General features: G+C 42.5%; 1 protein-coding gene across 5 annotated transcripts in view; it reads left to right on the top strand.

Annotated features, from left to right (window-relative positions):
• EVA1C (eva-1 homolog C) overlaps positions 1-6,259 on the top strand; it is a 66,613-nt gene extending 60,354 nt beyond the window's left edge. For all 5 annotated transcript variants that reach the window (XM_061627817.1, XM_061627816.1, XM_061627813.1 and 2 more), the window contains 2 exons: positions 4,032-4,121; positions 5,758-6,259. In XM_061627817.1, the coding sequence (XP_061483801.1) occupies positions 4,032-4,121; positions 5,758-6,179 (512 nt within the window). In that variant the 3' untranslated portion in view covers positions 6,180-6,259. The remainder of the gene's footprint in view (positions 1-4,031; positions 4,122-5,757) is intronic.
• Positions 6,260-25,235: the final 18,976 nt, after the last annotated feature.

Here is a 25,235-nt window from a genome sequence, read left to right as displayed (position 1 = left end):
CACAAGCTGTAGCTTCCGAACCGTCTTCAAAGGCAGCCCCACGTAGAGTGCAGTAGTGCAATTTAGAGGTTACCAGTGCATGGACAACTGACCCAAGGTTTTCCCTGTCCAGATAGGGACGTAGTTGGGCCACCAACCGAAGTTGATAGAAAGCACTCCGTGCCACCGAGGCTACTTGTGCCTCTAATGACAAGGATGGTTCTAAAAGAACTCCCAAACTACGGACCTGCTCCTTCAAGGGGAGTGCAACCCCATCCAGGACAGGTTGAACATCCACCATCTGGTGAAGGGAACCACCTACTAACAGCATCTCAGTCTTGTCTGGATTGAGCCTCAATTTATTCACTCTCATCCAGTCCATTACCTCAGCCAGGCATCGGTTCAGCACCTTGACAGCCTCACCTGAAAAAGATGAACAGGAGAAGTAGAGCTGCATGTCATCAGCATACTGGTGGCAACACACTCCAAAACTCCTGATGACGGCACCCAGCGGCTTCATGTAGATGTTAAAAAGCATGGAGGATAGTTCTGACCCCTGTGGGACTCCATATTGGAGGACCCAGGGTGCCGAACAAAACTCCCCAAGCACTACCTTCTGGAGGCGACCCGCCAAGTAGGAGCAGAACCACTGCCAAGCAGTACCTCCAACTCCCAGATCAGCGAGTCTCCCCAGAAGGATACCATGGTCGATGGTATCAAAAGCTGCTGAGAGATCAAGGAGAATCAACAGAGTTACACTCCCCCTGTCTTTCTCCCGACAAGGGTCATCATACAGGGAGACCAAGGCCGTCTCCATGCCAAAACTGGGCCTGAAACCCGATTGAAATGGATCTAGATAATCGGTCTCATCCAAGAGCATCTGGAGCTGGTCGGCAACCACTCTTTCTAGGACCTTGCCCAAGAATGGAACATTCGCTACCGGCCTGTAATTGTTAAGATTTTCTGGGTCCAGGGAAGATTTCTTCAAAAATGGTCTCACCACCGCCGCCTTCAGGCTGTCCGGGACCACTCCCTCTTGCAATGAGGCATTAATCACTTCCCTGGCCCAGCCGGCAGTTCCAACCCTGCTAGCTTTTATCAGCCAAGAGGGGCAAGGATCCAATGTAGAAGTGGTTGCGCGCACCTGTCCAAGCACCTTGTCGACGTCCTCAAGCTGTACCAATTGAAACTCATCCAACAAATCATGACCAGACTGTGCTCCGGATACCTCATTTAATTCCACTGCTATAACATTGGAGTCCAAGTCCTGACAGATGCAAGAGATTTTATCCTGGAAGTGCCTAGCAAATTCATTACAACGGGCTTCAGATGAATCAATCATGTCCTTAGGGCCAGAATGTAACAGCCCTCGGACAATTTTAAAAAGCTCCGCCGGCCGGCAGATAGAAGATTGTATGGTGGCAATGAAGTATTGTTTTTTTGCTGCGTGCACAGCCCCTAAATACAGCTTGGTATAGGCACTTACCAGTGCGAAATTGCATCCATCAGGAGTTCGTCTCCATCTGCACTCAAGCCGTCTCCTGTACTGTTTCATTGCTCTCAGCTCTGGAGTGTACCATGCAGCTGTATGAGCTCTACTCAGGAGAGGGTGCTCAGGAGCGATCATGTCAGCTGCCCAGGTCATTTCAGTATTCCATAATTTGACCAGGGTTTCGACAGGAGCGCCAGCCTTATCAGCCGGAAAACTCCCCAGAGCCTTTTGAAAACCATCCGGATTCATTAGTCTCCGGGGGCGGACCATCTTAACAGGTCCTCCACCCCTGCAGAGGGGAGAAGCCGCTGTAAGTCTAAACTTCAACAAGCGGTGATCTGTCCATAACAAAGGGGCTGATGTAAGACTCCCTACCTTCAGAATAACTTCGCCCCATCCAGTTGCAAAAATCAGGTCTAGAGTATGCCCTGCCACATGCGTTGGGCCGATAGCGTATTGGGACAGCCCCATAGTTGTCATGGAGACCATGAAGTCCTGAGCCACCCCAGATAAGGAGGCCTCGGCATGGATGTTGACATCCCCCAGCACTAAAAGTCTAGGGGATCTCAACAATATATCCGAGACCACCTCCGTCAGCTCAGTTAGGGAGTCTGTTGGGCAGCGGGGTGGACGGTACACCAACAGAATCCCCAATCTGTCCCCCTGACCCAACACAAGGTGCAAACACTCCAGACCAGTAGCTAAATGGACAGGGAGCTTGGAGAGAGAGAGATGGAACTCCTATAGACCACAGCAACCCCCCCTCCCCGGCCCTCAGATCTACCCTGATGCTGAACCAAATACCCAGGTGGGCATAGCTGGGAGAGACTAACCCCACCCTGCTCACCCACTCAGGTCTCGGTTATACATGCCAGATCGGCCGCCTCATCCACAATTAAATCATGGATGAGAGAGATCTTATTGTGAACCGATCTGGCATTTAAGAGCAGCATCTGGAGATCTGAGAGCTGGCTGATAGGGCAACCAGCAAACCTGTGGGTGCGCGGAGGACCGGAACACGGCACAGCTGTTAACTGTCTGGGCCGCGTTCCCCTCACCTGACAAGTCCTCCACACAACGTCATATCTCCCTCTACCCGTCACTACATTAATTGGGGCCCCCGGAAATCTCCCCAATCGACTTTGGCTCCTCTCTCCCAGGCACATCTTGCAAGCCCACACACACGAACACAGTCAAATCATGCACTCCCCCCGCACACACACAGGCAAAAACTACGACAGGGTCACTCCTTCTCTAGTGCAGCTTTGTCGTTGGAAAATATATCAAGCCGTCTTCCTCAAGGACAAGCAGCGCCGCCACCAGCTGCCTCCTGCTCCATTGAGAATAGTGTAGCTGTCGTCCTCGCCCACCAAGCAGGGTGAAAGAAATCACAAACGATAAAGGCAGGCACCTCAATCCAACCGCAGCTCCTGCCCGCGGGTCACAAACGCAAAGGCAGTTTGTCAGCACCATCGGTCGTCTGAAGAATAGAAAACATGCAAATTAGCATTTGTATTTTGAAATCTCTCTTTAACTTTAATGCGGCATGCACACTCAAGACATAATGTGACATTTCAAGTCTACGTGGCAGGATTCATAGCTCATGACAGCACATCAGCTTCAGTTCCTAGTGTTGCCAGATAAAAGGATCTCAGGAGAAACACCTTTTATCCTGACGTGAGAACTCTTCAAGTCAGTGTTTTTAAAATAAGAAATTCCTTCTGGGAAGAATATTAAAAACTCATTCACTTAATTTACACACATATTTTCAAATGGTAGAAAAAAGTATTTTAATGACCCCTCAACAGCAATCTAATCTAACAAACATATTTCGTTTGGTAGCCCAGCTACGCCCCTATCTGGAAAGTGATGACCTCACTTCAGTCGTGCGTGCTCTGGTAACCTCTAGATTGGATTACTGCAATGCGCTCTACGTGGGGCTGCCTTTGAAGACAGTTCGGAAACTACAGCTAGTGCAAAACGCAGCTGCTAGACTCTTGACGAGGACCAGCCGGTCCACACATATAACACCTGTCCTGGCTCGTTTGCACTGGCTACCTATTTGTTTCCGGGCTAAATTCAAAGTGCTAGTTTTGACTTATAAAGCCTTACACGGCGCCGGACCACAATACCTAGCGGAACGCCTCTCCCGATATGAACCTACCCGCTCACTACGTTCAACATCAAAGGTCCTCCTCCGAGTCCCGACCCACAGAGAGGCTCGGAGGGTTGTAACAAGATCCAGGGCCTTTTCAGTAGTGGCCCCCAAATTATGGAACAGTCTCCCCGATGAGGTACGCCTAGCGCCTACACTTTTATCTTTTCGGCGCCAGGTTAAAACCTTTTTATTCTCCCAGGCATTTTAACTTAATTTATTTTTTAGCTTTCAATTTATACCAGGCTGTTTTACTGTTTAATATGTATGCTTTTTACTGACCTATGTAATTTTATTGTATTTTACTCTATGTTGTGCACCGCCCTGAGAGCCTTTTGGCTGTGGGCGGTATAGAAATCGAAATAAATAAATAAAATAAATAAAATTTTCATTTCCTTTTCTCAGGTACATATTTTGATCCAAGAGAATCAAGATTTCCAAAGAAAGAAGGAATTATAGTCAGCAACAGTTTGGCTATGTTTGCTTACATTAAAGGTAGAAATAGTGTGTTTTGTTTTGCTTTCTTGATTTTTCTAACCAGTGATCTTGTCAAGTAAAATTTTACTGTTCCAATAAAGAAAAAGTAAATCTACATATTGGCTGAAGTCTATACAGCCTACAGCTGACTGTAGAGAATCTGCACATTTAATAGGACTTTTTGACAGGAACCCTTGTTAGAGGCAACTTCCACAACATCAGCTGATGCAGGGTGGGGAGTTGATGGGGAAAAGGTATGCACAGAAGTTGGATCCAGACTGTCATGCTTAGACATACCCATTGATTTTAATAGGTTTATTCTAAGCATGACTAAGCTGCACTGCCATACATGTCTACTCAGAAGTAAGCTCCATTGGGTTCAATAAGACTTACTCCCAGGTAAGTGTGTATTGGATTGCAGCCTAAGGCTCGGAGTAAGTCCCACTGAAACCAGTGGAGTTTACTTCTGAGTAGAAGTGTATTGGATTGCAGCCTAAATCTGGATCTAATCTGCAAGTCCTTCAGTATGCCTAAAAGGTCTCTTTGGAGTACAGTCATAAAAATGTGTGTGTGTGTGTGAGAGAGAGAGAGAACAATCTAAGGTAATTTCTGGTAACAGCTGTTGAACATTTACAACATCTGGAAATTAAAGCGCTTCTTTAAGAATCTATATTCTGCATTATTCAGCCACAACCAAAACACAGGCATTTCCAGGAAGGAATTTAGTACCAGCTCTCATCTATCAAAATAACACAGTATTAAAAGGGGATGAGGAAGTACAGTTGAAACTACAGAAGAAATTCTATGTAGGCAGAAAGTGACAGTTTGACATTTAAAATGAGCTCTTCTGCTAATATGACAGAAAGCTCTTTGGCCAACTATGCACTGCCAGCTGCAGGAGAGAACTGTGTTGGTGTTAGTTCTGGTACACGCAAAATAGTTGCACCTGTTTGAATGAATTTTGGTTGATTGGTTTTTATTGCTGCTGCCCTGCTTCTTTTTAAACAATGATATTTTATTTATTTATTTATTACATTTATATCCTACCACCTTTCCCCCAAGGAGTTCAAGATGGCATCCGTATATCTCTCCATCGCCATTGTATCCTCACAGGAACTCTGTGAGGTAGGTTAGGTTGAGAGATGGTGACTGGCTCAAAATCACTCAGTGAGCTTCATGACTGAGTGGCATTAGGACTGGGAGACGAGGGTTTTAAGTTCTACCCACTAAACCATACTCTGTGTGTGTGTGCTTTGTTGCATTTTGAACTGATTTCTCCTCCTTCCACTGTTTGGAATAGCAGGACATAAACCAGGCATGGGGAAGTTTCTCCTGTCCTTATCCTCTAACAGCCAGCCTCATAGTGAGTCATCCATTTGGCTGAAGTATGGCACCACCTATGCCAGAAGAGCCTTGACCTTTAAATGTTATGGTGCCTAGACTGTTCAGTTGTTACCCTGCCTGCGCCATTGTACTTTTTGGTCAAGTGTGCAGAATCAGCTAGTCAGAGACAAGTTAGCAGGGGCTGGTGAACCGTGGAAGCTTGGCCTGATGCAACAGCGCAGGGCTTTTCAGAAAAGATCTTTCATCATTATCCCCTCATCTGCCCCTCTCTTTATATGCCTTTAGTCTGGGATTCTGTTTCTAATTTCAGATCACCTTGAAAGAGCTGCTCTCTTCTTTGTGTCTAGTGTTTGCGTTGGCCTTGTGCTCACACTCTGTGCTCTGGTGATACATGTGTCATGCTCTAATGACTTGGAAAAACTGCAGAGGGCAAGAAAATGCTTGATACCAGAGGACAGCAAGGCTGATGAAAGCAGCGAAGAGGAGGAAGAGGAGGAGGAGGAGGAAAGAGAGGAGTCTTCCAATTCAGATTTTCCTGATGGACTAGCAGGGTTCTGCAGGACTTCCCATTCAGCTTATTGTTCAATAGACCCAGCTGAACTTGCTGAAAGGATAGATCGGAGAGAACAAATCATCCAGGAAATCTGGATGAACAGTGGGTTGGATGCCTCTCCTACCAGAAGCCTCAGCCCATTTTATATCAATGAACAGCAATGTATTTGTTTTGGATAACATAAGCTATTTTTGTAAAGAAAAGAAAAGAAAATGTACCTTCTGTGAAGGAACATTTGCAGCTCTATGTAATAATTATTTGCAAAGTTATATTATTAATAATTAAAATAAAATACTTTAAAATATTTGATAGTGTGGCATAAGCTGGATTTCTGATTACTGCCTCTGATTATATTATAATTCTTCTACACTGCTTTAACTATTTGAAAATGAATACCCATATTAAAAAGCAACACAGCACACATTTTCTTTAAGGAAATTATGTTTTTGAAAGGTACTGAAGATAAAGAGAGAGGCTACTATAGAACTAAGTAGGTCACTTTGCAGACTTCTTTTCAAAATAATCTTTAGAAAAATTCCATTTGGTTCAGGCCAACCAAATCTAAAATTAAATCAGAAATTTATTCCCGCCTTTAAGCAGAATGTCTCTAACACTTAGTTGCAATCTGCAGGGAACTGGAAGAACAAAAGGAGGAAAAATGTCACTTCCCACTTGTGATACTTAGGAGCTGTCCTTCCCTTATACCGAACTCACACGTTCATGTAGTAGTATGAAATAAATTGGGGCGGAGGAGACTTTGGCTTTTCATTTCCTATTGTTTGAAAGGACAATTACAGCTTGGGAAAAACTAGAAAAGGGACATTTTCCAGTAAGTAATTAGTGAGCTCATACTGAATCAGAAAACCTTCAGTCTGATTCATTTCCTAATAAGGCAGGAAGCTAATAGACTTGCCAAGGAGTCTTAAAAAAATAAAATAACAAAAGAATCATAGAATTGGGAAGGACTAAAAAGCAGTCTAGTTCATCTATTACAAGGCTAGAAAATGCATTTGTAAGCCCCCTCAACGGACTGACCTAGCAATTCCAGACTACATATCACAGCACGGAGCATGCACACAGTAAGATGCTGTTTACTGAGCAATAGCTGAAAAAGAACTGCAAATGAATGCAACAAAGGCACAGCTCAGACACTTAGTGGCCTAGTATTACAACTAGCCAGAACAAAGAGGTGGAGAGACACCACAGATATATCCCTTCTTCTGGGGAACCTATTGGATCTGGGCCCTTTGTCTTAGTGGGGCTGCTGTTTTGATACCAGGTCAGTCCACAGGTAAATAATCTATTATCCATGATTTAACCATGGGTGAAGGGACTGACCTGTTGTGTATTACTGAAACCTGCGTAGATGAACTGAGACGGAGTTGATTTGACATGACTCTGTCTACCTGGCTAAGCAGTTCAACACTAATACAGTGTAGAAGATCAGGAGAGATCAGATCACCTATAAGGAATCCATATCCCTTGTCAGGAGACCAGTCTGCTCAAAGGCTAGATCTGAGTGTTTGTACCTGGTGTTGGGTCAGAAATACAGATTAGGGATTTTACTTGTGTGCTGACTTCCATACTCCCATCAGTCTTCCTACCTGACCTGACCAAGATGATTCCAGCCATGTTAGAAAAAACTTGGTCAGTTCCTAGGGATTCCAATATCCATACTGGGACTATTTTGGGAGGATGTAGGACTTTATGCCTATCATGTCAACCATGGGGCTGTCTATAAACATCTCTGGCATATTCTTGATTTACTCTTTTCAACAGAATGGAAGGTCTATGGTCTGGAATGAGAAGAGTTCTTTATAAATATTTTCTCATGGGCATACTATTTCTGGGTCAAGTTTAGATTGGCAATGGCTAATCTGCCTCATCCAGAAGTGGGAGACCTATTAAGATGGTCCACCCTTTTAGACTGACATGACTGGTGCCCCTATTGAAGCCTTAGTCTCACAATTAAATAGTGAGATGAAAAAGACAGTTGCTCCCAAGCACCCTTGTCTGTGGTGTAGAGCCCAACTGGCTCCCTAGTTTTCTGGAGAGCTATGGACTATGAAACAGGCAAGACAACAGCTGGAAGGCAAGTCTCATTAGTGACTATAACTGAACACAAGTAAGAGCATATTATCATGCCTACTTTCTGGCAGTGAAACAATTACAATTCTGTATCCCCATTGCATCCTCAAGATAGACACCCAGCAGGGTACTTTCAGGTGGTAAAGGGTTATTTCAATCTGACCTGATCTATGGAGGTAGAAGAACACTTTGTAGCCTGCTGTGACAAATTTATAAGGCACTTGGAGAATAAACTATGTCATATTTGCGCTAATCTTGGCACTGCTGTTCCTATGGAGATGTCTAGATCACCATTTAGTCATGTAGTTTGGGTCAATTTCAGTTAATATGGCCTGAGGATGTGAATAAAGTGGTTGGATGGGACTTGGCCAATTGTATGTATATTTGACCTCCTCCTGTTGGCTTTTAACAGCCAGTTGGAGGGGATTGTCTGGGTCTGAGAGGTTTGAATTTTTCTTTGTGCGAGGGTGTAACATTAGCCACCTTGAAGGAAGTGGTTGTGTGATGACTCCTGAAGAAGCCCCATCTTCAGGACACAGAAGATTGCAATAACTAGTGTCTAGTCAAAGAAAGGGGAGAGAGAATATTGGGGACAAAATGCTTGAGAAGGTGGTGGCAGTTCAACTCCAAGTGTGGTTGGATGAGGCAGATTATCTGGACTCATTTCAATTTGAGTTCTGGTCTGGGTTTGGCACTAAGACAGCCTTAGTTGCCCTGATGAATAACATTCATCAGGAGAATGACAGGGTGAGTATAATTCTGTTGCTTCTTCTTGATCTCTCAGTGGCTTTTGATAGCAGTCTTGATACTAAGTGGCTTTTGATACCCTACTGGATTGACTCTATTGGATGGGTGTTTGGGTTATGGTGACACAGTAGCCTTACTCCTACTTGCTGGGACAGTTTCGAAAAATAACACTAGAAGGAATTCTGCTTGACTCCATGCCATCTGTGCTGTGGAGTCCCAGTGCTCTGTAATATCTATATGAAGCTGTTGTGTGAGGTCATTGGAGGCTTTGGAGTGAGGTGTATGCCGACACTCAGCTTTGTTTCTTTGTATCTGAGCTAGGCGAGACTGCGTGTGCTAAATCAAGGATAGGGAACTTTGGGCCCTCCAGATATTGCTGAACTATAATTCCCATAATCATCAGCTATGCTTGCTAGGGAGCTGTAGTTCATCAACATCTGGAGAGCCAAAGTTTCCTCCGTCCTGTGCTAGGCTTTTGCTTGGATTCAATAACAGGCTGGAGGAGAACCACATGGGGCTACTGAGGGTGGTGGTGCCATGGTTGTTATAATGTGCCTTCAAGTCGATTACAACTTATGGCAACCCTATGAATCAGTGACCTCCAAGAGCATCTGTCATAAACCACCCTGTTCAGATCTTGTAAGTTCAGGTCTGTGGCTTCCCTTATGGAATCAATCCATCTCTTTTTTGGCATTCCTCTTTTTCTACTCCCTTCTGTTTTTCCCAGCATTATTGTCTTTTCTAGTGAATCATGTCTTCTCATGATGTGTCCAAAGTATGATAACCTCAGTTTCATCATTTTAGCTTCTAGTGACAGTTCTGGTTTAATTTGTTCTAACACCCAATTATTTGTCTTTTTTGCAGTCCATGGTATGCGCAAAGCTCTCCTCCAACACCACATTTCAAATGAGTTGATTTTTCTCTTATCCAATTTTTTCACTGTCCAACTTTCACATCCATACATAGAGATCGGGAATACTATGGTCTGAATGATCCTGACTCTAGTGTTCAGTGATACATCTTTGCATTTGAGGACTTTTTCTAGTTCTCTCATAGCTGCCCTCCCCAGTCCTAGCCTTCTTCTGATTTCGTGACTATTGTCTCCATTTTGGTTAATGACTATGCCAAGGTATTGATAATCCTTGACAAGTTCAATGTCTTCACTGTCAACTTTAAAGTTACATACATCTTCTGTTGTCATTACTTTAGTCTTTTTGATGTTCAGCTGTAGTCCTGCTTTTGTGGTTTCCTCTTTAACTTTCATCAGCATTCGTTTCAAATCATTACTGGTTTTTGTGAGTAGTACAGTATCATCTGCATATCTTAAATATTTCTCCCTCCAGTTTTCACACCTCTTTCATCTTGGTCCAATCCCGCTTTCCCTATGATATGTTCTGCATATGGATTAAACAAATAGAGTGATAAAATACACCCGTCTCACATCCTTTCCAATTGGGAACCAATCGGTTTCTCCATATTCTGTCCTTACATTAGCTTCTTGTCCAGAGTATAGAATCATAGAGCTGAAAGGGGCCTTGTAGGCCATCGAGTCCAACCCCCTGCTCATAGCAGGAAATCCACAGCTAGAGCATCTCCCGCAGATAGCTGTCCAGCCTCTGCTTGAAGACATCCAGCGAAGGGGATCCCACCACCTCCCTAGGCAGTCGGTTCCATTGCCGAACTGCCCTTACTGTCAAGAAGTTCTTTCTAATGTCCAATCTGAATCTACGCTCCTGCAACTTAAAACCATTAGACCTAGTCTTACCCTCTGGGCAGCAGAGAACAAATCTGTACCCTCCTCTATGTGACAGCCCTTCAGGTACTTAAAGAGTGCAATCATGTCACCCCTCAGCCTTCTCTTCACCAGACTGAACATGCCAAGTTCCTTCAACCTTTCCTCATAAGACTTGTTCTCCATACCGGCTATCATCCTCGTCGCCCTTTCTGAACCCGCTCTAACTTGTCTATATCTTTCTTAAAATGAGGCGCCCAGAACTGAACGCAGTATTCCAGATGAGGCCTGACTAATGCAGAATATAGTGGGACTATTACTTCCCTCGACCTGGAAACTACAGCTCTGTTTATGCAGCCCTAAACCGCGTTTGCCTTTTTTGCCGCAGCATCACACTGCTGGGTCATGTTCAACTTGCGATCCACTACAATTCCAAGGTCCTTCTCACACGCACTACTGCTAAGCCGGGTATTTCCCATCCTGTACGCATAGGTTACGCATCAGGACAATCAGATGTTGTGGCACCCCCATTTCTTTTAAAGCATTCCATAGTTTTTCATGATCTACACAGTCAAAGGCTTTGCTGTAATCTATAAAGCACAGGGTGACTTTCTTCTGAAATTCCTTGGTCCGTTCCATTATCCAACGTTTGTTTGCGATATGATCTCTGGTGCCTCTTCCCTTTCTAAATCCAGCTTGGACGTCTGGCATTTCTCGCTCCATATATGGTAAGAGCCTTTCTTGTAGAATCGTGAGCATACCTTTAGTTGCATGGGATATTAAGGAATAAGTTCGATAATTACTGCATTCCCTGGGATCCCCTTTCTTTGGAATGCATATATATATTGAACACCTCCAGTCTGTGGGCCATTGTATAGTTTCCATATTTCTTGACAGATTTTTGTCAAAATTTGGACAGATTCAGTCTCAGTAGCTTGTAGCAACTCTATTGGTATGCCATCTGTTCCTGGTGATTTGTTTCTTCCAAGTATTTTAAGAGCAGCTTTCACCTGGCATTCTAAAATTTCTGGTTCTTCATCATTGGGTTCCTCCATGAATGAATCTGTCTTCCAGGCATCTCTTTTATAGCGTTCTTCGGTATATTGATTCCACCTTCCTTTTATTTCATCTCAGTCAGTCAGTGTGTTCCCCTGTTGATTATTCAGCATCCCTACTCTTGATAGGTTTCCCTTTCATTTCTCTAATCTTTTGGAATGAGGCTCTTGTTCTTCCCTTTTTGTTGTCCTATTCCATTTCTATACAATAACTATTGTAATAGTTCTCTTTGTCCCTATGTACTAGTCGCTGTATTGTTGTATTTAGGGTTCTGACCGTGTTTCTGTTTCCTCTTGCTTTTGCTTTCCTTCTCTCTTTAACCATTTTAAGAGTTTCTTCAGTCATCCATTTCTTTCTTTTTAAGAAGAGGTATTGTCTTTTTGCATTCTTCCCTGATAATGTCTCTGACTTCAGTCCATAGTTCTTCTGGCTCTCTGTCAACTAAGTTTAAAGCCTCAAATCTGTTCCTTATTTGATCTTTATATTCTTCTGGGATGTTATTTAAATTGTCTTTTGGCATTATGATTGCTTTGTTGTTCTTCAGCTTTACTCTGTTTTTCGATATGACCAGTTCATGATCTGTACCGCAGTCTGCTGCTGGTCTTGTTTTTGCAGAAAGTATGGAACTTCTCCATCTTCTGCTACCAATTATATAATCAATTTGATTCCTATATTGACTATTTGGTGATGTCCATGTGTACAGTCATCTTTTCAGTAGCTCAAAAGATGTGTTTGCAAGAAACAAATTATTGGCTTCACAGAATTCAGTAAGTCTTTCTCCTGCTTCATTTCTTTCTCCTAAGCGCCATTTCCCCACAATTCCTAGTTTTTCCTCTATTCGCTACTTTTGCATTTCAGTCCCCCATGATTATCAGCACATCTTGTTTTGGTGTGTGATCAATTTTCTCCTGTACTTCTGCATAAAATCTCTCCAATTCCTCTTCTTGTGTTTGCTGTTGCAGCATAGACTTGGATGATGGTTATGTTAATAGGTTTCCTGTTTAATCTCATTGATATCACTCGCTCAGACCTTGCATTGTAGCTCCTAATTGCTTTTGATACATCACTTCTCACTATTAAAGCAACCCCATTTCTTAATTTCTCATTTCCTGCATAACATATTTTGTAGTTGTCTGATTGAAAATGTCCCATTCCCGTCCATTTTAATTCACTCAAGCCAAGTATTGTAATGTTGATACGTTCCATTTCTTGCTTGACAATTTCTAACTTTCCCTGGTTCATGCTTCTCACATTCCATGTTCTTATTGTGTGCGTCGTACAACTTCGGACTCTCTTTTTGCATCTGTGCGCATCAGCCTCTGGGGTTCCCTTCGGCTTTGACCCAGCTGCATCATTAGTCACAGCACTACTCGTACTTGTCCTTTGTTCTTCCCCAGTAGCTCATTGAGTTCCTTCTGACCTGGGGGTCTCATCTTCCAGCACTATCTCGTGTTGCATTTTGGATACTCTGTTCATAGGGTTTTCGTGGTAAGAGGTATTCGGAGGTGGTTTACCATTGCCTTCCTCTGAGTCTGGATGCATCTTAGTCTGGTATCTCAGCTTTGACCATTCCGCCTTGGGTGTCCCTGCTAGGAGTCTAGCCTCTTGGTCTAGACTCCTGACAGCATTGCTCTCAGCTTCTTCAACACTCTCAAACCCCCTCACCATGTTAAGATGTGCATCCTAAAGGGGGTGATGGAGCCTATGTCCAATAATTATTGTTGCACGCCTCCCCAATCTCCGAGCTGTGAGATTCCAGGGGTCCCTGTACTTGTCCAGGGTTTGGTTTCCTTTGGGAAGAAGGTCAGCAGAGACTGTGGTGTCTTTATGAAATATGGTTTATTTATTCACACACATTCCAACCTGAGCTTAGGATGGAGGGGTTCAAGGCATCAGCAGTCCAATATCCAGCTTTTCCATGAGTGTTACAGGAGGCATCCTAAAGCCATAGTGCACAGAACCAGTCTCTCTGCCTGCCTCCAGTTCCCAGCCATTGTCCAACACACACTCCACACACTCAAACACAAACCTCTGCTAGATGCCGGGGGGGGGGAGGCTCTCCTGATAAGTTTCAATCACAAAAGGATCTTCCTGGCCCATTCACCAGTTGCTGGGCACCCGATAGACCCATTAACAACCTAGCCACTCTATTAGCTTAACAAAAGAAACTCATCTGACCAGCAGAGCCAGCCCCTCTCCCCAAGGCACAGGATTCCAAATCAGAGGCTGGAAGGGGACTCACAGGGACCATCCATTCCAACCCCCAAACTCAGAACATTATGTATGCAGCCTGTTCTAGGTGGGATTGCATTCCCCTTGAAGGAGCAGAACCATACTTTGGGGACACTCCTGTGACCAGCAATGTCACTAGAGGCTCATTCACATGGAGTGATTTTTTCAGCTTTGGCTGGTTCACCAGCTATGACTACTTCTGAACAGGGATAGTCTTTCCACAATGGCCCATGCTTAGTTAGCGTAGAATGTAACCGCCAGAGTTCTAACTGATGCATACTGAAAGAGTTGCATTGACTGCCTGTTCACTTCTGAGCCCAATTTAGGGCACTAGTGGTTATCTTTAAAGCCCTAAGCAACTTGAGACCCAAATACCTGAAAGAGTGCCTTTCTATATATGTGCATGTGTTAAGATCTTTGGAGGAGCTTCTTCTCCATTTTCCATAATTGGGAAAGGTTCACTATGTGGCAATGCAAGAACCTTCTTGATAGCGGTGCCCCATTTGTAGGATGCTTTCTGCTAAGACCTGTTATGTTGGAACCAAGCAGAAGGTTATTTGCCCAAGCATTTTAAGGTTTGATGTTGGTGATTATTTAGCATACTCTTTTATTATAGCAAGGTGCCTTCATTTGCTTTGATGATGTTTTTCTGTTTTATTGCTGCTTATTGTTTGATTTTATGTTCTGTACCCCATCCTTGTTTCTGTATAGATAAGTCTTCCCCAACTTGGTGTCCTTAGCCTCTGTTAGTATGACTGTGCTAGCCAAGGCTGATGGGAGTTGTAGTCCAAAAGGCCTGGAGGGCACCAGGTTGGCAAAGGCTGGGGTAGATGAAGGGTGGACTATAGAAATATTTTTAATAAATAAAAAAATAAATTCATCAGGCAGTTTTTTATATCGACCTTTCTGTGGAAAGCCCACGATTGTGCCATGTGATGTCATGCACTTGGTAGAAGGCTCAGGAGTTGTCTGAACTGGCTAAATCCCATGACACCATTCCAAGCGACGGTGTAAGCAACACAAGATAGTTACTAAACTCTTTGGTATTCTTAAACACAAATGATCAGATTCTAAGATGTACTGTCATACATATAATATTTTTCTAAGGTTCTCATGCTGCAGTTTGCAGCGCCATCTGTTGACAGCCGTGTACATGCTGCTGGGCCATCGTAGCAATGTCAGAGGGTGGCAGCAGATGTGGCAGCCAATCCAGGCTAGCTACGGAAGGACACTTATGACAGGCCAGGGCAGCTCTGCAGTAACCGTCCTGCTCTGCCGCCATTCACCTCACTGACGATTCTGTTTCCGTCTCAGCAGAGAAGGGCGAGGAGGAGGAAAGTGCCGGCTGGCTGGAAAGCAGGACATTTGCTGAGGAGCAGCCCTGGTGTTTTGTGAGTATTCCTGTGTGCCTCACCTCAGGTAGCCACTTCCATCCTGTGCTTCCCTCCTCCTCATGGAAGGTCTAAAGGGGCGGGGGGGAGGGAAGCTTGGCAGAAGGAGTGAGGGGGAAGGAGGCTTGATGACCTGTCAAGGGATGGGGGGAAGGAGGCACGGCCAGGTTGAAGAGGAGAGAGTTTGGCAAGCCTGGAGGCAGTGACAAGGGGATAGAGTTGCCAGGTCAGAAGCATCCCAAACCCTGAGATTTCAGGGGCGGGCTCTAGTGATGTCAAAGGGGTGGGCCCTAATGATGTCATTAAGCATGCTATATTAAGCATCAACCACTAGGGTTGCCAGGTTCATGGCCTGAGACTGAACCTGTATCTTTAGAAGAAGAGAAAGTCAGCCAAGTGCAGGTGTTCTTGCAACACTGTAATGAGAAAAACCACAAGGTGGAATTCTCCCTTCCCCCTGCACACCTTTTAAAGATACAGAAGACCTCTTGGTTGCCAGGCCTGAAAAATGCTCAACTTGCAAAAAGAAGAAGTCTGTGTGGAAAGTTCTGTTTTGAATTCCGTTGGTTACTGTTTCAGCTTTGCAGGAAAAAATGGCTATAGCTGGATATCAGTGGGATGCAAATGCTGAAACAAGAAGAATGAACAACAGTTGCCGGTATCATTTAAAAAAACAATCTAAAGACAAAAGGTACAGTTAAACAATGTGGCACACAGCATCACTCTAGAGGCAAGGACTTCCAAAGATAACAAGAAGAGGCATAGTAGTGTGTTTTGTATGCTCAAATGCAATGGCATTGGGTAAGAAACAAATATTCCAAACAGGAGCTAGCAAGTGACTTGGCTGACTGTGTGTGTCCTAAAGGCATCTACATATTAGGGTCATCATGTTACATTCTTACCTTACATAAATAACACATGCATTTGAAAAACACTACAATCTGCTACGACAAATAACTTTTAGTATTTGAAGTTCAACGTAAACTTTTTGTGCAGATCAGTTTTTTTAAAAAAATCCTGTCATTTGTCCCTTTGAACAGCTAGGCCACCTAGGAATCAAATGTTTACTATTGGGACTGCCCATTCTAAGGCTGAAAAAGAAGTTGAAAATTAATCCTTTTTGAAACCCAAGCCTTTTATCCAAACTCATTCAGGTGTTGCATGTACAACATTTCTCTGAGGCCCAAAGCATGCAGCTGCACTTTAGGAGCTTTTCAGGGTGCTATTGTGATCAGCCAGCCAGGGCACTGCTGTTTGAAAGGTGTGGTGAAGATGACAATGAAATAGGTGTGGCATCAAATTAAAGTAACTTTGAGGTTTCCTTCCATTCAAGTGAGGACCTGAAATAGTTGGAAAAATATAAAATAGAGACGCCAGAGAATTGGAAATGGAAAAGCCTTGGAAGCCATTCAACTGGTTTGACTTAAGCACTGTGAAGTGCCTAGATCTGCCTTGTAACACAATCCATTCCATTGTAAAATGGCTGAGCACCATATACAAACTTGGATGCTTTCACTCCAAGTCACACAATGAAAATCATTTGGTAACTGAAAGGACTTGCTCCAAAGCCTGTTGACATTGAAAGGATGAAATGGCTTTGATGGTGTTTTTTTTTTAAATATTAGATTCCTTTTATGACTCATCGTTGTTATTAATGTTTTTTTTAAAAAAAGGTTCACTCAAGTTTGTAATAGATCGGGTTCAAAGAGAATTCTCTCTCAGGCTGAAACAATCTGAGTAAAAAACACTTGTTTATAGTAAGAATTTACAGCTCTTAAAGGAACACTGAATTAAACTACACAATGGAATCCACTAGAAATGGTGGATATCTTGATTGTCCAAGATGACTGACCTAAGTTCCATACCCAATGGTAGCGATGATGAAATAGGACTGCTTTATGAAGGAGTCATCCTTCCCCCTTAGGGATTTTTGGAATAGTTACCTGAACCTATACAATATATGAGAACAGGTGTTCAAAAAGGTGGATGCCAAGTTATTTTCCTGGAGGAATCCTGAGGCAAGTGCAACCCAACAGGACTCTTTCATCCTATCACATAGAAGGATTCTGTTGAGGAACATTTTATAACATAAACACTTTTGATGGGATCCTCCATGTTGCAACACATTGTATTGATAAGGCAGAAAGCAGTATTTCTCATCATGTCTGTTTCCTTGCACTTCGCTTCTCCAGTCCATCCATCAAGAACTGCCAGACAGTTTGAATGAAGATGATTAATTTAAGCTGATGCGTTAGAAATGCCAGAAAGCTAAATTCTACCCTGAAATCTAGATGGTGATAAGGGGTGAATACAGAATGTGAACATCCCTCATTATTATCTTGCCAAGTAAGGAGGATGTGTCAAGTCTTGAAAAACAACTCTTTGAATGTCTCTTCTTGGGATGACTCCACCTGCATAGCATCAAGTACCTGGCACAGACATGTCCTAGCAAATATGGCACAGTGTCTCAATTGCCTCTCTTCTGGGTGGTGGCCAGAAAGAAAACAAAGTTTTATTAATGGCTCCATTATTTCCAAAGCACCAAAATCTATGTTAAGCGTTTAGGAAGAATTCCTTTGCTGAAGATGAGGAGAGCAGATCCCTCAGTGATGAAAAGGGCATCCTATATGAAAAGATGTGGTAAGGAGTGAAGTGAGCGCTAGAGAACAATTAGATTGGTTACATCATACTGCTGGTAGAGTTCTTTGACTGGCTGCTGTCTTACTAGTAACCCTAGTCATGTCACAATGTAGGACCTACATCTTTTGAAGTTATCACCTGACAAGTGGCCCCATAGTGGCCGGGAGAGCCTCATACCTGATGTAGGAGCAGCAAAGAGCATTTTGGCATATGCAAAGTCTCTCTTTACTGTCTCCCTTCCATTGGATTTTGGAGCTAAAAGCAGGAATGTGAGAAACTGTCTGTCTAAACACGGATGAAGAAACTGGTGCTATTTATTTATTAATTATTTGATTTATATCCCATCCTTCCTCCCAGCAGGAGCCCAGGGCAGCAAACACGCTAAAGATACATCAAAAGATCATAAAAATAGACTTGAAAATACACCAAAACAGAACAACTTTAAAAACAGTTAACTCCATCAGCTCCAGCCTGCATGACCAATAGTGAAGGATGAGAAGAGTTATCCAACAACATCCAGAGGGCCACAGGTTCCCCATCCTTGCTCTAGAAGCAGGAATGATGCTGTGCTGAACTCCTGGTTGACATTGCTGCTTTTAGCAGGTGGATAGCAGCCAACTGGATGGCCACACTAGGACCTCTGTTTTTCCTCTCGTAGCGTGCACAGTATTAGAATCAGCACAGACTGAGACCAGACATAGTATGTATCAGTCATCGAAATCGCGACCTCCCCAAATATTCTATGTACATTTAGTATTGAACAGAGAATGGAGGTGGGGTGGGAGTACAACAGAGTGGAATGCATTACTAGTGCCAAAAGTCTTCCCTCCACAAATGCCATATAACTAAAGGCAAGTAGTTAAAATTGGTAAATGCCCAAATGGATTTCTCAGCAAAAAACCCATCAACTTGAATAAACAGGGAATACATTTTATAGTAGTTAATTATACTTAGTACTTATTCTTCCTTGAAAGCCCTCCCCCCCCCCATCCCCTCAAGTGTAATCCGGGGATAAGAAAGCAATTGAAAGGGTGGGTTTTTTCCTTCTGAAGGAAGTGCCAAGTTTCCTAGTTTTTTTCTGTAAACTTCCTCATTCCAAGTCCCAAAAATTTAGTGCAGTACAGCATGTACTTGTGGGTGTACAATGACAGGCAAGTCATGCCCTTGAAGCTGACAAGCAGGAGTTCTATAGATAAGTATGTAATAATTCTGTCATGCATGTTTGTTTTTGCTGCTTTTTAGCTATTCCTTTTCATAGTACATTTTTGTCCATAGTAGTGTATAGCATAAACAGACAGAAAGTACATCAGGAACTCTGATCTCTAGTTGATTTGCCATAGATCTGCAAGGGTTTCTAAGCCCCTTCTAAATTAGGCTATTTAAATGAAGAAAGTTTGTGGGGTTGAGGGAGACTTTTTGGGCAAAAGAGCTCAGTTCTCACATACTGAAAGTGTACTGTTAGAAGCCCTGCTCTATAATAACTCAGATGTAAATTTGTACTTATCTATGCAAGTCAGCCTCATGTATGGTTCATGAGATGCAGTAGGCAATTGACTCCTTCCCAAGTCGTCATTTTGCCCCTGGCTCTACTCCTTGAGCCATTATTTCTATTTGGTGGACTTCAGGGCTCTAGTAAAAAAAAAAAGTAGATCCTACAAGCTTGACGTCTGCCCACCATTGTTCCACGCATGCAATACAGGCAAGCATAATGGCTTGTTGAAAACAATAGGGCTAATAACAAATTGTTAGAGATTTAATTAAAGCTATGCATTTCCAATTAATGTAATCAGATCTATTTCGTATCAGCGGCAGTGATGTGTACTCAGCTAGTCTGAGCATAGTACACTTCTCACTTATAATTAGCCCAAGACAGTAAGAGTAAGCACTGGAAAATTAAGAAGCTTGCTCTTTCTGCATCTTGATCCAGACGCTGTCTAATTTTTTATTATAATTTTGGCGGTTTTCAGATAACATACAACTTCAGTGAAGTAAAATAACTTAATCCCACATGGTAACAGAACATTTCTTATGCAATTTCATTAACTTTTCTTCCTCTGCCCCAGGATTATTGTTTTATATATATATATATACATGGAAATGGACTGCCTTTAAGTCGATTCCGACTTATGGTGACCCTACAAATAGGTAAGCGGTATTCAGAGGAGGTTTACCATTGCCTTTCTCTAAGGCTGAAAGGCAGTGACTGGCCCAAGGTCACCCAGTGAGCTTCATGGCTGTGTGGGGATTCGAACCCTGGTCTCCCAGGTCATAGTCCAATACTCTAACCACTATACCTCTCTCTCTCTCTCTTTATATATATATATATATATATATATATATATATATATATATATATATATATATATACACACACACACACACACACAGATCCTCAGCGGTCTGAGCTGCATGTGTGCCAGTGTGTGTTTTTACCTAAGCTCATTGAGACTTAAGACTTAGTAAAATAAGAAAAGCTGCTTTATTTATAGAAATACATAGTAGATACGTATGTTGGAGGCGCAATGCCTAGACTTTGGTATTGCCCTCGTGGCTCAGGAGAGAGAGCAAAGACAGAGATATCTCCTCTCTCCTGGGACAGTCAAAAAAGAAGACAAAGGAAGGAGGGACAGGTCAGCTTCCTGAGCATATCAGTTTACAACGAAGGAAGTTAGGTAGAGAACAGCCCAGGTAAAGGTGGGCAAGCCTAACCAGCTGGAGGACCCTAACTCTATCTTCCTTCTGGAATACAAACAAAAGAACCCAAGCAGGAGTTGCTCTTGCCCCACTTCCAACAATTACAGCACCAGAAATTTGCTAGAAAACATCATTTGTTGAGATCTTTCCAAAAGGCTTTCTGTATGCTCAGAGGCTGGAAGCCAGGAGCCCCCTTTATCAATAAATTCAACAAATGGAAACAATGACTCTGTCAAGTCACCATTTTTTGCAATCCCGCTGAGGAATCTGTTGTGGTGTGTTCACTTCTCAGGCAGAACTAATTTCCATAGGAATGCCAGGAAGGGTGTTCGAGCAAGGTGGGTAAAGGAAGTTGTTGATAGACCTAAGGTCTAGACCAGTGTTATGGGCTGTCCCCATGTATTTAGTGTTGATTTCCTCTCCGAGTCCTCAAATGTGTATTAATATGTTAATCCTAATGTATGGAGTATCATATATTCAGGTGTGTGGACCTCCTTGAATTTAAAAGGAGTCTTTTTTTTCCTTTCTGCTTCCCCTCCACTTTCAGATGTTCTGGGAAGAAAGCCAGCTTACACGCTACTCTATAAATAAAAGTTGATAAGACAGCAGCTGGCAGGAGCAGCCTTATATAGAAACTCCCAATATGTAACACCTGCATATAACTAACTAGTTTACCAACTATTTAGGTAGTTACTAGCTTATCAGTTGTCATCTGAGATGGAGCTCAAGAGGTGAAGGTTGTGCAGCTGTTAAGTAAGGTCATAGCCTTGAAACACTCGTATAAAAGGAGGAGAATTTAGGCAGCAAACTACCAATGCTTTTTAGCCTGGTTGAAGAGAGCTGATGTTGCTGAGGTCTGCCTCCCACAAGGGTGAGATGATTCTATTTCTTTCTGGATAAGAAACAGAAATGTATTAATATAGAGATGTACTACTATAGCGATATACCCATATGGATGTTATATATCTACACACATTGTATCATACTTTGATTCTGAGTCAGTGGCTAAATCACTGTATGCATTACTAGTAAAGATGCTTAATGTTTAAAAATAAATATTATATAAATTATAAAGATAATCCACTGTGGAACTCCCATTATTTTCCTGGTATCTCCTAAGCCCCAAGAAGGGTTAGTTGAGAGCTTCAACCTTAGCCTACCTATTCAGACAACTGTTGTTGGAAACTCTGTAAGCTTAGGTGAACACAGTGTCTGGCATATTGGGACTCTGAATAGGCAATGGGGAGAACATAAGAACCCTCTTATGCATTCATAAGAAAGAGACCATCTTGCTAGTTTCACCAACCTTCTCCAACCTGGTGCCCCCCAGGTGTTTGGGACTACCCATCAGCCTCAAATAGCACAGCTGAGGCTAATAAACGTCTGGATGGCAACAGGTTGGAGAAGGCCAATCCAGACCCTGACAGAAGAAATCTTCCAGATACAGATGCTATGATGACTATACACAATCCTTTGAGCCAGTGGTCCTAATGGGTGAAAAAGTGTTGTGGGAAAGAGGCACTGTTTTGAACTAACTGCAGCTGGTTCTTTGGCTCCAGGCTTCTTTTTAAAAAAAAAAAAAACTGCATTTCCCTGAGGGAGAGGGGGAATGAAAACATATCCCTCCTGTTACATTAAAATAACAATAATATGCAATATTAAGTGAACATGATTGTGGATTCCTTGCCTATGAAATATTCAGTCCGGATTAAGTTGGAAAGTGTGCATTTTATTTATTATGTAGGAATTATCAACTAATACTATGAAATGGCATTCAAATAATGTTTGGAATGTCTCTGATCACTTATCTCACAATTCATTGCTTGGCAACAGCTTTGTTTGGGGATATCTTAGCAACACTCTTGACTGCCATTAAGTAGAGTTGAATTTTAATTATTTTTCAGTTTTTCTCTCTGATCAGTACAGGAGCTTGTAAAGACTGCATGTTCAATGGCAGGGATTATAGCACCTTAGGGCTGTTCAGTGGTGATTCCACCTGCAGAATGGAATTCTGTGTTTGCCGCCCTGGGCTCCTTCTGGAAAGGCGGGATATAAATTTAATAAAGAAAGAAATACAGAACAGGGATGGGAGCTGTCAGTTCTTATTACACAGTTCTCATTAGGTGTGAATATAGAGGTGGGTAGTGAGAAAGGAAGTAAATTAGTAGATCCTATGGACTCTTATATGGAGTTAAGAAATATATGTTTTACCTAGGTTGTTTCAATGTCTGCCTTAAAGTTTCTAATTTGTCAGGAAAGCATTAGTCCTACACAGGGCCTGTTAGCCAGGAGACCCTGAAACAGGGATCCTCAGACTGTTAACCTTCATGCCTCAGATCCCTGAGGAACTGATCACCTCTCCACACTTCCTATGACAGGACCTCCAGTGCAGCACCATCAAACTAGGTGGGAACTAATGGAGCAGAGACACAGTGTTAGGCTCCAGGCCCTGTAAGCTCATCACTCTCCTGGTAAGCGGCAGGGCTCAGTAACATAAAAGGCATTATTTGGAATTCATTATTGTTATTCACTTAAAGGTTCTTCAACTCCAATATGTTCTGAGCCATGGGCTTCTGCCGAGGACAGAACAATAGCAAGAGCTGTTAGCTAAAGTCTACAGCAAATTCTCTCAACATTGATCATAAATAAATAGTGTTGCCAACTATGTTCATGCAATGTGCTTTCCCTTAAGCAATGTTTGTTGGCAATGTGCACTCATGCTGGAAAGGATATGCACACGGCCTTTGGGAAAAGAAAAAATACTGAATATTTTGGGGAAAGGTGAGCTACACAAAATGGCAGTTACATGGAAGTGGGATTTGTTCTGCAGGTGACTGTGCTAGTGCCACAGTCACCATTCTCACAGCACTTGGCTGTTTCCCAGCAACCACACTGCACAATCTAACTGCTAGAAACACCAGAGCTTGGTGGGATAATGTAATCCGAGCTGATAAATGAAGGATTAACAATGTGATGACTGAGTAGCTTCCTCCCACCCCTGCTGCAACTTGGATCCCAGTGTTTGAAAAAGTCCTTGTAAAAACAGATGGGGGATAGTTAGATAGGCAGTCACAGGTAGAGAATGGGTAGCTAACTACCAAGTCATGAATGTAATGCTAGAAAAGCTAATACCAAGTTAAAATGCTTTAACATAAAGTCTAGTAAAACTTTCCTCTCAAATATACTGTTCAGATCAATCATTTCATAAAGGATATTGACAAATTAGTAAAACTTCAGAACGCTGTGAAAATTATTAAGGATCTAAAAGGAAAATCATATGAGGGAATAAAGGAACTGGTTGTGTATTACAGAGAAGATGGAGGAAGAGCTATTGAACGTCTTTAAGTGGTTCAGCAAGAAGGGGATTTGTGGTTCTCTTTCCTCAGGAAAAAAAGATGCAATGGGCTTAAATTATAGGAAATGTATATTGAATCTTAACTATAAAGAAAAATATTGGAAATGAAGTTAGCCACTTAGGGAGAGCGTGGCATCTTTTTGCAGGGGTTAAAAAAAAAAACACCCTGGAAATAAAGATCCGAAAGGGTAATATCCAGCTGATATGAACAGTCAAGAACAAAGTAACTCCAAACCAATATTAGTTTTTGGTATTTATTCTTTCAAGCCAACATAGCTATTCAAAATAATTAAAATGAAAACATTAACTGTAATGGTTTGTATATTTTCAGCCATCCATTAAGACTGATCAAAACCATCTGGAAGCATTTCCACCAAATATACCAGTCTTTATATTCCCCACCGTTCCACTTAGAAAAAAAGTTTTTCTCATTATTACCATGAGATCAGATCCCCTTGAGGAATTTCATTTAGATCACACAGGCAGTTCCTGATGTAGCCTTTGAGATATGTTATTAAAAATATATCTGAATTTATGGAACTCAAAATACTTTTTAAAATATCAGTTGGCATTTTATTTTAGCTCAAGTCTATAATAAAAAGGCTGCTGACTGCAAGATTTTCTAACAGGTCCTAGCAACTATTTATCATGTATATCCTGCCTTTCCTTCAAGGAACTCAAGGTGGCATACATAGGATTCTCTCCATTTTATCTTCGCAACAATCCTGCAATGTTATTAGACTGAGAGATAAAAACAAGCACTGACCAAACGTCATCACTGTGGCTGCTCAGATGACTACGATGTCTGTGAGCTAGTATTTATTTAAATATTTTATACCACCTTTCAAGATAAGACATCTTAAGGCACTTCAGAAACAAAGAAAGAACAACATATAAGATAATAAAAGTTCTCTGGTACCCACACAGTTGCTAATTGATGAGAAGACCCTTGTAGTGCCACCCTACCCTGATGCTAACAGCTTGGGCTACTAATGTGTATATGTTTCAGGAGGTCCTTGTTAGAGGAATGTATCACAGCCGATCTGCCCCGCTGTTCCTACCTAGCTTTTGGTGCGTATGGCTTTACCACAGCTTGTGATGAGTTCTCCACTAAAGTTTCAATCACACAGTTGCAGAAGTGGGGATGGATCTAGAATTCACCTTCTGCAAAAGGAAAGGCTCCTTCCAGCCATTGAAAAGCTGATTCAGCAGGTAGATCCCATTAGTGGAAGATAGGAGGTGATGTTTGCTGATTCCCTCCAGAACAGTGTGAGAGGTAGTGCTGCAGGCTGCATGGAGA

This window comes from Rhineura floridana, chromosome 5 (assembly GCF_030035675.1).
Source record: "Rhineura floridana isolate rRhiFlo1 chromosome 5, rRhiFlo1.hap2, whole genome shotgun sequence".
In the NCBI taxonomy this organism is placed as follows: domain Eukaryota; kingdom Metazoa; phylum Chordata; class Lepidosauria; order Squamata; family Rhineuridae; genus Rhineura; species Rhineura floridana.
This window is presented reverse-complemented; position numbering and strand designations above follow the sequence as displayed.